Genomic DNA, 12,153 nt, shown 5'->3' with positions numbered 1-12,153 from the left:
AAGCAATCGTGTCCTGATCTACTGGTACAAGAGATGTCAAAGGAAGGAGACAAACTACATTCATTCATCTTTCCTGGACACCCAACTAGACAGATATGCCAGAGGGGGCATCTGTTAGAGCTATACCACATCTTTATTAAAAACCAAGTTTTATGTCTTTATGTACATTACATGGTAAAATCAATTTTCCTAGTTAATCATTCTATTTTATTAGTAACTGCACACTTTAAAATTCTGCATTTTACATTAACCAGACTCTAGTTTTATGCTGAATATTTACTTGAATTTCTTAAAATACTCCCTTGAGAATAGGCTGATCTCCTTTCTTACAATTGCACAGCTGGTAAGGTGCAAAGTAGCTGAATTCAGAGGGAGGAACGAGTGGGGGTGGTGGAAATTCTTCCTCACTTATTAAAAAAAATAATTTAGAACAGGTGTAAAAGGTCTCTACCACTTTTCCAGTCTGAAATTAGCATAGCCCTTTAAAAGACAACTAGACCTAGCCAAAACTGGCAAGGAGGAGGGAAAGGTGGTGGCGGGTCAGCAGGAAGAGCTCTCAATTTGCTGCTAGAACATGAAGGCACAAAAAACATGGCACCTGCCCAAAGCATATCAATGATTCTAGTAATAAGAGCAATGTATTTAAAGTTCTGAGAGGAAACAGTTTTGGGATCTAGAATTCTACATCCAGCAACATTATACATGCAAAACAATATAACATTTAAGAAAATTACTCCCTCAAAAAAGTCCACACAAAAACCGCTGGGATGGCTGAAAGATTCTTCTGGGCAGCAAAGTTTCAATGACATAGGAATACACTTTCTTCTCTATGTCCCATTTATGTAACTTTTTTTCTCTACAGAGGATAACATTTATACAACCATAATATTATACATGCTGTATCCTGGTTTTCGTCTCTTAGGATCAACTTATAAGAAGGCACAAAAGTATGGATACAAAAAGTAGTAAATATTATAAATAATAACTAACCAAAGTGAGAGGAGGGCAGAAAGAAGGCAGAATATACATCCTAAATTCCAAATCTTTTATAGCAGTAATCAGGATATATTGTTCAAAGTTGGTAAGTCAAGAAATGGACGTATTATTTAAAGGAATAATAGAAACCACTGAAAGAATATAACAGGAGCTGCCACTGGGAAGAGGAACTGAGAGTGAGGAGTGAAGATTTTCCTCCTTCATTTTACACTCTACTGTACTACATGAATTTTTAAAAATTATGTGCATTTATCACTTCGGTGGTTTCAAAGGTGTCATGGGAAACATTTTCTCTGCTAAAATATACTTAACTTATAAGATCTACATTGAATTTGCCAACATTTACTCTGCCCAAATATAAGAGAGATTTTGCTGAGGTGGCTGGACTAGGTAAATCTACAGTCCTTTCCAGAAGCTAAGGCTCTATCTCAAGGGATAAGCAAATTGTAAAAATGTAATTTGGTTAAGATAAAGATAGAGATGTAAATTCTGCTCCTTGGCTATAGAACCTAGAGCAAACAAAAGCTAAACAACAGGAAATTTCCCCAGAAAAAGGCAAGACTAGGGGCAGAAGAGACAGTTAGAGCAGACTGGAGGTGTCCCAAGAGGCCCAGGGCAAGAAAGAAGCACCAAGGAAGAGCCAACACAGAGCTTCCTGGACTGCAGTGAGAGAGCCAGCTGCCACCAGGGTCAAAGGCGCCACTGCTTGCGCTGTAGACACACATTTTGAAACAGCAGTGGACGGTTGTGGGTCTCAAGGTGAGAGGCAGCCACTCAAAGTGATGAATGTCTAAGCACAGGGCCAAGACACAGAGGGCAAAACGGGCTGACTACACATTCTTCTGCCACAGTGCTAGTAGTTTCCAACCATTTTGTTGAAACCATGAGAAGGACCTTCTAAAAATGTCTAGTATATAAATGATAGGTGGAAATTTAGAGGGTGGTCTCCACTAAAAGGGTCAATGATTTTTTCTTTTCTTTTCTGAATCTCGTTCTGTCACCCAGGCTGGAGTGCAGTGGTGGGATCATGGCTCATTGTAGCCTCGACTTCCTGAGCTCAAATTGTTGTACCACCTCAGCCTCCTGAGTAGCTGGGACTATAGGCATGGGCCACCATGTCTGGCTAATTTTTTTTTTTTTTTTTTTTTTAAAGATGGGGTCTTGTCATGTTGCCCAGGCTGGTCTCGAGCTTCTGAACTCAAGCAATCCTCCAGCCGCGACCTCCCAAAGTGCTGGGATTACAGGCATGCGCCACTGTGCTCAGCCAATGATCTTTTTATTTGACATGTCTTTATTATTGTAGTGTCATAAAGAGCTTTCATAGGTTCACCTGTGACACTGATTTACTGTATGTTCCTAAACTAAAAATTCCACTATAAGGATTTTCAAAACTCTAATCCTCAGGTTTAGAAGAGACTGCTATTTGCTATTTGAGAGAATCAAAGGGTCTCACAAGTTTTTATCAATTTCCACGTCATGCCCTACACACTGTGCACAGTATAAAAGCATTTGGAATTTAAGAGCCAGAAGGGACTTCAGCATTCTTTCCACCAAAATGCCTCATTTAAAATGAGAAAACAGGCACACGCTGGGCTCTTCATGGGTATTTACTGAAGGGAAGAGAGAACGAAGAGTCTTTTCCGAGGTGCTAGGTGGTGGCAGAGCCTAAGCTGGAACCCTTGGCTTCTGGTTGCCTGATAAGTCAGTTCCCTGTCCACTCGCCCTACGGCTTCTGTTGTCTTTAAGGCATTTTTCAGTAGGAAGGGAGAAAACACTTGCTCCACAGGCCCATTGATGAATAAACATGTAAGCACTTTGACAAGGCAATGGGTCCTGGAATATGGTCCAGTGAATCAGAATTCTCCTTCCTAAAGGGCTTTTTCCTCACTTTCTAATGTAATACATATATTCAGTTACTTTCAGAAACCACTAGCTGCAGATGAAAACCATATGGAATCAAAAAACCATAGCTTTGATATATGCATTAGCCTTTCCTACCTAGCAGGAATTCCAAGAGCTACTCAATTTTCAAGGAAGGCTGAAATTTAGTCTCATAGAAAGGAAAGGTTAGAGGGAAGAGACCAGCCAGTGGGATTTTCCCATCAGTTGAGATAAACCAAAGAGCAAGTAACCAAAGGGCATGACTGATTAAAATCTCTATCAGTGCAAAGTGGCTCTAAAAAATCATTCCCTTTAATTAGAGAACATTATAGTATTAATAAAATGGGAATAGTAATAGCACCTATCTTTCAGGAATATTGTGAGTGTTGGTGCTGGCTTATGGGGACTGAGTACCTATTAGTGAGATCTTACATGTTTCAGCATCGACTGTAGAGGAGTATTCTCCAAACACTATGCTACCCTGTATTTCTTCAGATCCCACACCACCAAACCAAATCTTCCTCCCTCTCACAGCAAACTGATGTTCAGTCCAGTTTCTCCAGAACCCAAGCCCTCTTTTTTTTTCCAGTTGTTAACTATAAAATGCTTGAATATTCTGGACACTGAATCTATTACAGGAAAGAAAAGAAGCACACTGCTACAATACCAGTGCAAACAGCAAAAGAAATGGATGCTCATCTCTAGCAGCACTGCTAACGGCCACGCGTAGAAGCTTGACTGCTGTGACCAGCTCTGCTAAAGGCTCAGAGTCAATTCTCTAAAGCAAATAGAAGTGAGTCACAGAGCAGTGCCTGTCTTCCTCTCAAACATAATGCTGCCCTCCGAATCTTAACTGTACCTTTCTAATTATGGATGCCTGAATTTTTAAATTTATATCTATGCCATTTCCCCCATACTTTAATCCCTTATTTTATTTAAGAGACTAATAACTGTTTAAAGAAAAAGAAAGAAAATGAATAAAAGCACTAATGTATCCATGGGGTTTATACAATATGTAGAAGTAAAATATAAGATAAGAGATCGCAAAGGATTGGGGAAGGGAGTAATTGGAAATATACTGTTAAGAGTCTCACACTGTTCATGAAGTAGTACATTTTTTCCTTGAAGACAGACTGTCAAAAACAAAAAGAGAAAATAAAAATAAAAGACTGTGATACTTGAAAGATGCATATTGTAATCTTAGAGTAGTGCTTGGCCAATAGAAATGTAATGTAACCAGGTATATAATTAAAAATGTTCAAATATCTACCATTTAAAAACGAAAACGAAGTCGAATTAATTTAATATTTCAACCTCATATATCAAAAATATTATCATTTCAACATGTAATCTGCATGTAAACAATGATTAATAGTTTACATTCTTCAAAATCTGGTGTGTAGTCTCTGTCTCAAAAAAAAAAAAAATTTGGTGCGTAGTTATATTCACAACCCATCTCATTTTGGACTAGCAACATTTCAAGTACTCAATAGCCATGTGGTTAATGGCTACCGTCTTGGACAGTATAATTCCACAGCAAGGGTCAACTTTTCTCTAAAGGGTCACAGAGTAAACATTTTGAGTTTTGGGGGCCATAGGTCTCTGTCATAACTACCCAACTTTGCCACTGTAACTCAAAAGCAGCCACAGACAATATGTAAATGAATGGGTGGCTGGGCACAGTGGCTTGTGCCTGTAAGCCCAGCACTTTGAGAGGCGGAGGTGGGAGGATCACTAGAACCAAGGAGTTCAAGACCAGTCCAGGTAACATAGCGAGACCCCATCTCTATGAAAAAATTATTTAAATAAAACAAAATAAAAATAAATGAATGGGCAAGGCTGTGTTCCAACAGAACCTTATAAAAACATGTGAGCCACATGGGCCAGATTTGGTTTGAGAGCTGTAGTTTACCAACCACCAATCTGGAACAATGACTTTAAAAAACAACACAAAGCGGTATAAGCAAAAAGTCAATAGAGAAGATAAAACGGGATGATAAAATATCAGCAAATACTAAATAATACATAATTCAACCAAAAGGCAGTAGAATAAGAGGAACAGAGGGACACAGAAGAAACAGGACAAACAGGAAACAAACCACAAGATGGGAGGCAGATCTGTCCTCAACATTAGTTCAATATAAATGGCAGAGATTGTCAGGAGCAAGAGCCAGCTATATGCAATTTATAAGAAACACACTTTCATTATAAAGACAAACCAGTTACCAGTAAAGACTGAACAAAAATATACGACGCAAACACTAAGTATAAGAAAATAGGCAAGGTGTGGTGGCTCATACCTGTAATCCCAGCACTTTGGGAGGTCAAAGCAGGTGGATCATTTGAGGTCAGAAGTTCGAGACCAGCCTGGCCAACACAGCGAAACCCGGTCTCTACTAAAAATGCAAAAAATTAGCTGGGTGTGATGGCACATGCCTGTAATCCCAGCTACTCGGCGGGCTGAGGCAGGAGAATCTCCTGAACCAGGGAGTTGGAGGTTGCAGTGAGCCGAGATTGCACCACTACACTCCAACCTGGCAACAGAGCAAGACTTTGTCTAAACAAACAAACAAACAAACAAACAAAAAATAATAATAACAACTATTATAATAGTTGTTATTATTATTATGAGATCAACATAACCCTGATACCAAAACTTGACAAAAATAGAAAATTACAGGCTGGGCGCAGTGGCTCACACCTGTAATCCCAGCACTTTGGGAGGCCAAGGCGGGTGGATCACGAGGTCAGGAGTTCGAGACCGTCCTGGCCAACATGGTGAAACTTCGTCTCTACTAAAAATACAAAAAAATTTAGCTGGGCATGGTGGTGTGTGCCTGTAATCCCAGTTACTCGGGAGGCTGAGGCAGGAAAATCACTTGAACCAGGGAGTCGGAGGTTGCAGTGAGCCGAGATTGCGCCACTGCACACTCCAGCCTGACGACAGAGTGAGACTCCATCTCAAAAAAAGAAAAGAAAAGAAAAGAAAATTACAGTTTAATATTCCTCATGAACAGAGATGCAAAAAATATTTAACACAATATCAGCAATCAAATCCAATAACATATTAAAAGGATAACACTTTACAGCCAAGTGGGATTTCTTTCAGGCATATAAATCTGATTAAACATTCAAGTATCAATTAGTATAATTCAAAATATTAACAAAATAAAGGATGGCCAGGTGCACAGCTACCTAATACCAGCACTCTGGGAGGTGGGAGGATCTCTTGAGGCCAAAGGGTCCAAAACCAGTCTGAGTAACATAGTGAGACTCTTGTCTCTACAAAAATAAAAAAATTGGCCAAGTGTGGTGGTGCACACCCGTAGTTCCAACTACTCAGGAGGCTGAGGTGGGATGATCCCTTGAGCCCAGGAGTTCAAGGCTGCCGTGAGCTATGATTATGCCACAGCACTCTAGCCTGGGCAACAGACCCTGTCTCAGAAATATTAAAAATAAATAAATAAAAGACAAAACCCATAAGACAATTTTTAAAGATACAGAAACAGCACCTGAAAAGATTCAATATCCACTTGTGATGTTGAATGATTTCTTAACGTACTAGAAATGGAAAGCAACTTCCTCAATCTGAAAAAGAATGTGTATGAACAACCTAAAATCTTACTTAATGGGGAAACATTGAACTTCTCCTCCCTAATACTGGAAACAAGGCAGAGATATCCACTCTCTGTATTTCTATTTAACCATATGCTAAAGGTGCTACTCAGTGCAATAAGGCAAGAAAAATAAATAAAAGACATAAAGACTAGAAAAGATGTAAAACTTGTGAACAGCATACAACGTAATTGTGCACATAGAAAACCTTATGGAATATTTTTAAAAATCCTATTAGAACAAATAACTGAATTTAAAAAGGTTGCAAGACATGAAGTCAATATATAACAATGAATTATATTTCTTTTTTTTTTGAGATGAAGTCTTGCTCTTGTCCCCCAGGCTGGAGTGCAATGGCACTATCTTGGCTCACTGCAACCTCCACCTCCCAGGTTCAAGTGATTCTCCTGCCCTCAGCCTCCTGAGTAGCTGGGATTATAGTCACCTGCCACCACAGCTGGCTAATTCTTTTATTTTAAGTAGAGACAGTGTTTGGCCAGGCTGGTCTTGAATTCCTGACCTCAGGGGATCCATCCGCCTCGGCCTCCCAAAGTTTTGGGATTACAGGTGTGAGCCACTGTGCCCAGCAACAATGAATTATATTTCTATACAAAAGCAGCAAACAGTTTGAAAATGACATTTAAGAAACAATTCCAGGCCAGGCCAGGCCTGGTGGCTCACACCTATAATACTAACGCTTTAAGAGGTCAAGGCGGGAGGTTCACTTGAACCCAGGAGTTCAAGATCAGCTTGGGAAACACAGTGAGACTCTGTCTCTACAAAAAAAATTTTTTTAATTAGCCAGGAATGGTGGCAAGTAGCTGTAGTCCCCAGCTATTTGGGTGGCTGAGTGAGTTAAACCAATAAAGGAAGAAAACTCTTTTAAACAAATTGTTAAAATGTTGTTGGAACAACCAGACAGTCATATGGGAAAAAATAAACCCTGATCTCCATATCTCACTCCACATACACGATTAATTTGAAATGGGTCATGACCTAAAAGTAAAAGGTAAAATTACAAACCTTCTACCAAAAAAACAAAAAGAAGAGACAATCACTGCAACCTTAGGGTAGGCAAATATTTTGGTGGGGGGGGAGAATCCACTAACAATAAAAGGAAAAACTTAATAAATAGGACTTTATGAAAATAAAAGATATCTGGCTGGGTGTGGTGGTTCACACCTGTGATCCCAGCACTTTGGGAGGCCGAGGCTGCCGGATCACTTGGGGCCAGGAGTTCAAGACCAGCCTGGGCAACATGGTGAAACCCTGTTTCTACTAAAAATACAAAAATTACCCAGGTGTGGTGGCGCACATCTGTAATCTACTCCGGAAGTTGAGGCACGAGAATCACTTGAGCCTGACAGGCAGAGGTGGCAGTGAGCTGAGATTGCACCACTGTACTCCAGCCTAGACAACAAAGCAAGACTGTCTCAAAAGGAAAGAAGAACAAATCAGAAATATGTGCTCATTTAAAAACATCACAAAGAAATGAATAGGTAAACCACAGAATCAAAAAAATACACATGCAGCACAAACATCTGACAAAGGCTATGTATCTGGACTATATACAAGAACTATAAGTTAATAGCAAAAAGACAATCCAATTTTAAAAAGGGCAAGAGACTTAAAAAGCCACCTCAATGGTCAACAAGAACATTAAATGGTAGTCAACATCATTAGCATGAGAGAAATGCAAATTAAAACCACAATGCAATACTGTTTCATTCCCTCTAAGATGACTAAAGTTAAAAGATTGACAGTCAGGTGCAGTGGCTCACACCTGTAATCCCAACACTTTGGGAGGCCGAGGCAGGTGGATCACTTGAGGTCAGGAGTTCGAGACCAGCCTGGTCAACGTGGCAAAACACCATCTCTACTAAAAATACAAAAATTAGCTGGGTGAGGTGGTGCGCATCTGTCGTTGCAGCTTCTCGGGAAGCAGAGGCCTGTGAATCGCTTGATCCCAGGAAGGAGGTTGCAGTGAGCCAAGATCGCGCTACTGCACTCCAGCCTGGGAAAAAGAGCAAGACCTGTCTCAAAAAATAAATAAATAAATAAATAAATAAAATTATAAAAGATTAACAGCATGAAATGCTGACAAGGATGTGGAGTAAATAAAATTCACACAATAAAATGGCATATCAAACTCATACTATAAAATGCTATATCCACTTTGGAGAGCTGTTTCTTTGCTCTTAATAAAGTTTAACACATACTTATCCTAAAAATCAATAATTCAGGCCGGGCGCGGTGGCTCAAGCCTGTAATCCCAGCACTTTGGGAGGCCGAGGCAGGCGGATCACGAGGTCAGGAGATCAAGACCATCCTGGCGAACACGGTGAAACCCCGTCTCTACTAAAAATACAAAAAAATTAGCCGGGTGTGGTGGCGGGCGCCTATAGTCCCAGCTTCTAGGGAGGCTGAGGCAGGAGAATGGCTTGAACCCGGGAAGCAGCAGAACTTGCAGTGAGCCAGGATCGCGCCACTGCACTCCAGCCTGGGCGACAGAGCGAGACTCCGTCCCAAAAAAAAAAAAAAAAAAAAAAAAAATCAATAATTCTACTCCTACATATGCAGACAAAAAAAATTCTCTTACTGAAACATTCACAGCAGCCTTACTGATAATAGCCCCAAACGAGAAACAATTCAAACGTCCACCATCAAGAGAATGGGGGTAAAATAAATGTTGCACATTTACATAATTAAATACTACTCAACGATTTAAAAAAACTACTGAGATGCAATATCAAGGATGAATTTTAAAAATATATTAAGCAAAAAAGTTAAACACAATGCCAAACGATTCTATTTTTTATAAAATCCAAGAATAGGTGAAACTAATCTTACAGTGGTAAAAATTTAAAAATGGTTGCTTAGGGTCATGGGAATTGTAGTGGGAATTTGGGATTGTTTGAAAACAGACATAAGGAAATTCAAGGGAAATAGAAATGTTATGTATCTCGCTTTGGTTGGAGGTTATATGACTGCATACAACTGTTAAAACTCTTTGAACTAAACATTTACAATCTCTGCATTTTATTTTATCTTAATCATACCTCAATTTCTTTAATCTCTAAAACACCATTTTTAAAGTATGGAGGGCAATCTGAAATATTAACAGTGATTGCTTCTGGGTGTTGGGATTATGGTTCATTTTTTTCTCTTGTAAATTCACATTGTTCTAAACTTCACAGTTTTCTTTTTTTTTTTGAGACGGAGTCTGGCTCTGTTGCCCAGGCTGGAGTGCAGTGGCCGGATCTCAGCTCACTGCAAGCTCCGCCTCCCGGGTTTACGCCATTCTCCTGCCTCAGCCTCCCGAGTAGCTGGGACTACAAGCGCCCACCACCTCGCCCAGCTAGTTTTTTGTATTTTTTTTAGTAGAGAAGGGGTTTCACCGTGTTCGCCAGGATGGTCTCGATCTCCTGACCTAGTGATTCGCCCGTCTCGGCCTCCCAAAGTGCTGGGATTACAGGCTTCAGCCACTGCGCCCGGCCTTCACAATTTTCTATAATGAACATATATATGTATACATTTTTCCCATTTTCTATATGTGTTTTGTAGTTTCACAAAGATACCAAATGTTGCCAGCATTTATCTCCTACAGGGAGGATTATGGGTGGTAAAAGGAAGTGTGAGTCAAGCATTCTTTCTACAGTAGGCACATGGTTCAGTATCCATAGGATCTGAAAGCTCAGGAGATCAGGCAGAGGCAGTTCTACTGAGAAGAGCAAGGGATGAGACACACATGAGTTCAGTTCTAATCCTGGTTCTCTCACAGAACTACTGAAGAAGACACAGAGCCTCCATCTCCTCATCCCTAAAATGGGAATAAGACATATCCTGGGCCAGGCACAGTGGTTCACACCTGTAATCACAGCACTTTGGGAGGCCGAGGTGAGAGCATCACTTGCATCCAGGAATTTGAGACCAGCCTGGGCAATATAGTGACACCTCATCTCTACAAAATATCAAAAATTAGTCAGGCGTGGTGGTGCGTACCTGTAGTCCTGGCTACTCAGGTTGAGGTTGGAGGATCACTTGAGCCCAGGAGGTCGAAGCTGCAGTGAGGTGTGATTGTGCCACTGCACTCCAGCCTGGGCAACAGAATGAGATCCTGTCTCAAAAAAAAAAAAAATCCTGTCTACCTCAAAGAGGTTTTGTGAGGGTTAACCAAAATAGCTGTGGTCTATAAAGCAGTCTCTAAAATACAGGGAATTCAGGTCGTAGTCATTTCTGAAATGATGTGAACAGTTAGAAACGCCATCTTTCTCAAAAGTCAGATTTAGTACTTACAATCCTATAAGAAGCAACAAGAAATTGCTAGAACTCTGGCCTTTTAAATGAACAGCTGAGAGCCCTTACCTATTGTTGCGGTAATAGTGATTCTGCAGGGCGTAGGGTATGCACTGGGGGTTTAACCGTTTGCTGTCAGCCTCCTTCCAGCCATCTTCAGTCCACTTTCTTTTGATCTGCTTCTCTTCCTGTTTTTTCCCCATATATTCAGCATAGGTTTGGATCCGATAGCTTTCTGCATATTTGCTGGTATTGACAGCTACAAGGAAAAGAAAAAAAAAAATGCTTACTAAAGTCTGGCCTAGCCCCAAAGATACCACTTTTGAAATGTGGCCTAAGGTGGTCAAAGGAGCCCCATCAGGCCTGAGGTCTGACCCCTGGTTCTGCCACCTGGAAGACAAATGACCTTGGGTACACCCTGTAAACTCTTCAAGTCTCAGTTTTCTCATCTGGAAAAAAAAGTCATTGCTCCTCAATCTCCTTTTCAGTGTGAAAGTACTTTATAAACTGTAAAGAACCAAAATGATGTAAGTAAAATACTAATTTTCAAAATATTTGCAGTCAACATTACTATTTGGATATTATTCATTTTCAGAGTAACAAAATGAAAATAAACAAAACACTAAGGAAAAACTGTAAACCCTCACTATTTTCCTAAAATAAAATGACAACAAAAAACAGTATTGCCAGTGGTGGTGATTACTGTGTCATACACTGAAGATCTGTAAGTCTGTGTGCAGTGTTTTACATGCATTATATCTAATCTTCATAGTACACTTGTAAGAGAGGAAATGTTTTCACATGTGAGAAAGCAGGGTCACAGAGGTCAGGGGTTTGCTGCAGACCACCCCTGGGTAAGTGGCAGGGATAAGATGCAAAACCAGGTTCCCCAAACCCTAATACCAGGGTCCTTCTTTTGTGTTTTTGTTTTTTTTTTTTGAGACGGAGTCTCGCTCTGTCGCCCAGGCTGTGGCGTGATCTCAGCTCACTGCAAGCTCCGCCTCCCGGGTTCACGCCATTCTCCTGCCTCAGCCTCCCGAGTAGCTGGGACTACAGGCACCCGTCACCACGCCTGGCTAATTTTTTGTATTTTTAGTAGAGACGGGGTTTCACCATGTTAGCCAGGATGGTCTCGATCTCCTGACCTCGTGATCCACCCACCTCGGCCTCCCAAAGTGCTGGGATTACAGGCGTGAGCCACCGCGCCCGGCCCAGGGTCCTCCTTATCACTCTGCACCTTACTCTGGACTCCGCAAAAAAAATTTTTTGGCAGTGCTTTATTATTTTCATTTTGTTATTTGTTTTTTTTTTTTTTTTTTTTTTTTAAACTATCAGGCTTTATTACCTGTTTTGTTACAATGAGTT

At 40.5% G+C, this 12,153-nt stretch overlaps 1 protein-coding gene across 6 annotated transcripts in view; it reads right to left on the bottom strand.

Moving 5' to 3' along the window:
* Positions 1–12,153, bottom strand: part of PARN (poly(A)-specific ribonuclease) — a 200,060-nt gene that overhangs the window by 38,013 nt on the left and 149,894 nt on the right. For all 6 annotated transcript variants that reach the window (XM_031658442.1, XM_031658444.1, XM_031658443.1 and 3 more), the window contains one exon: positions 10,858–11,047. In XM_031658442.1, coding sequence (XP_031514302.1) covers positions 10,858–11,047 — 190 coding nt within the window. The remainder of the gene's footprint in view (positions 1–10,857; positions 11,048–12,153) is intronic.

The sequence above is a fragment of the Papio anubis genome, chromosome 18 (genome assembly GCF_008728515.1).
Source record: "Papio anubis isolate 15944 chromosome 18, Panubis1.0, whole genome shotgun sequence".
In the NCBI taxonomy this organism is placed as follows: Eukaryota; Metazoa; Chordata; class Mammalia; order Primates; family Cercopithecidae; genus Papio; species Papio anubis.
This window is presented reverse-complemented; position numbering and strand designations above follow the sequence as displayed.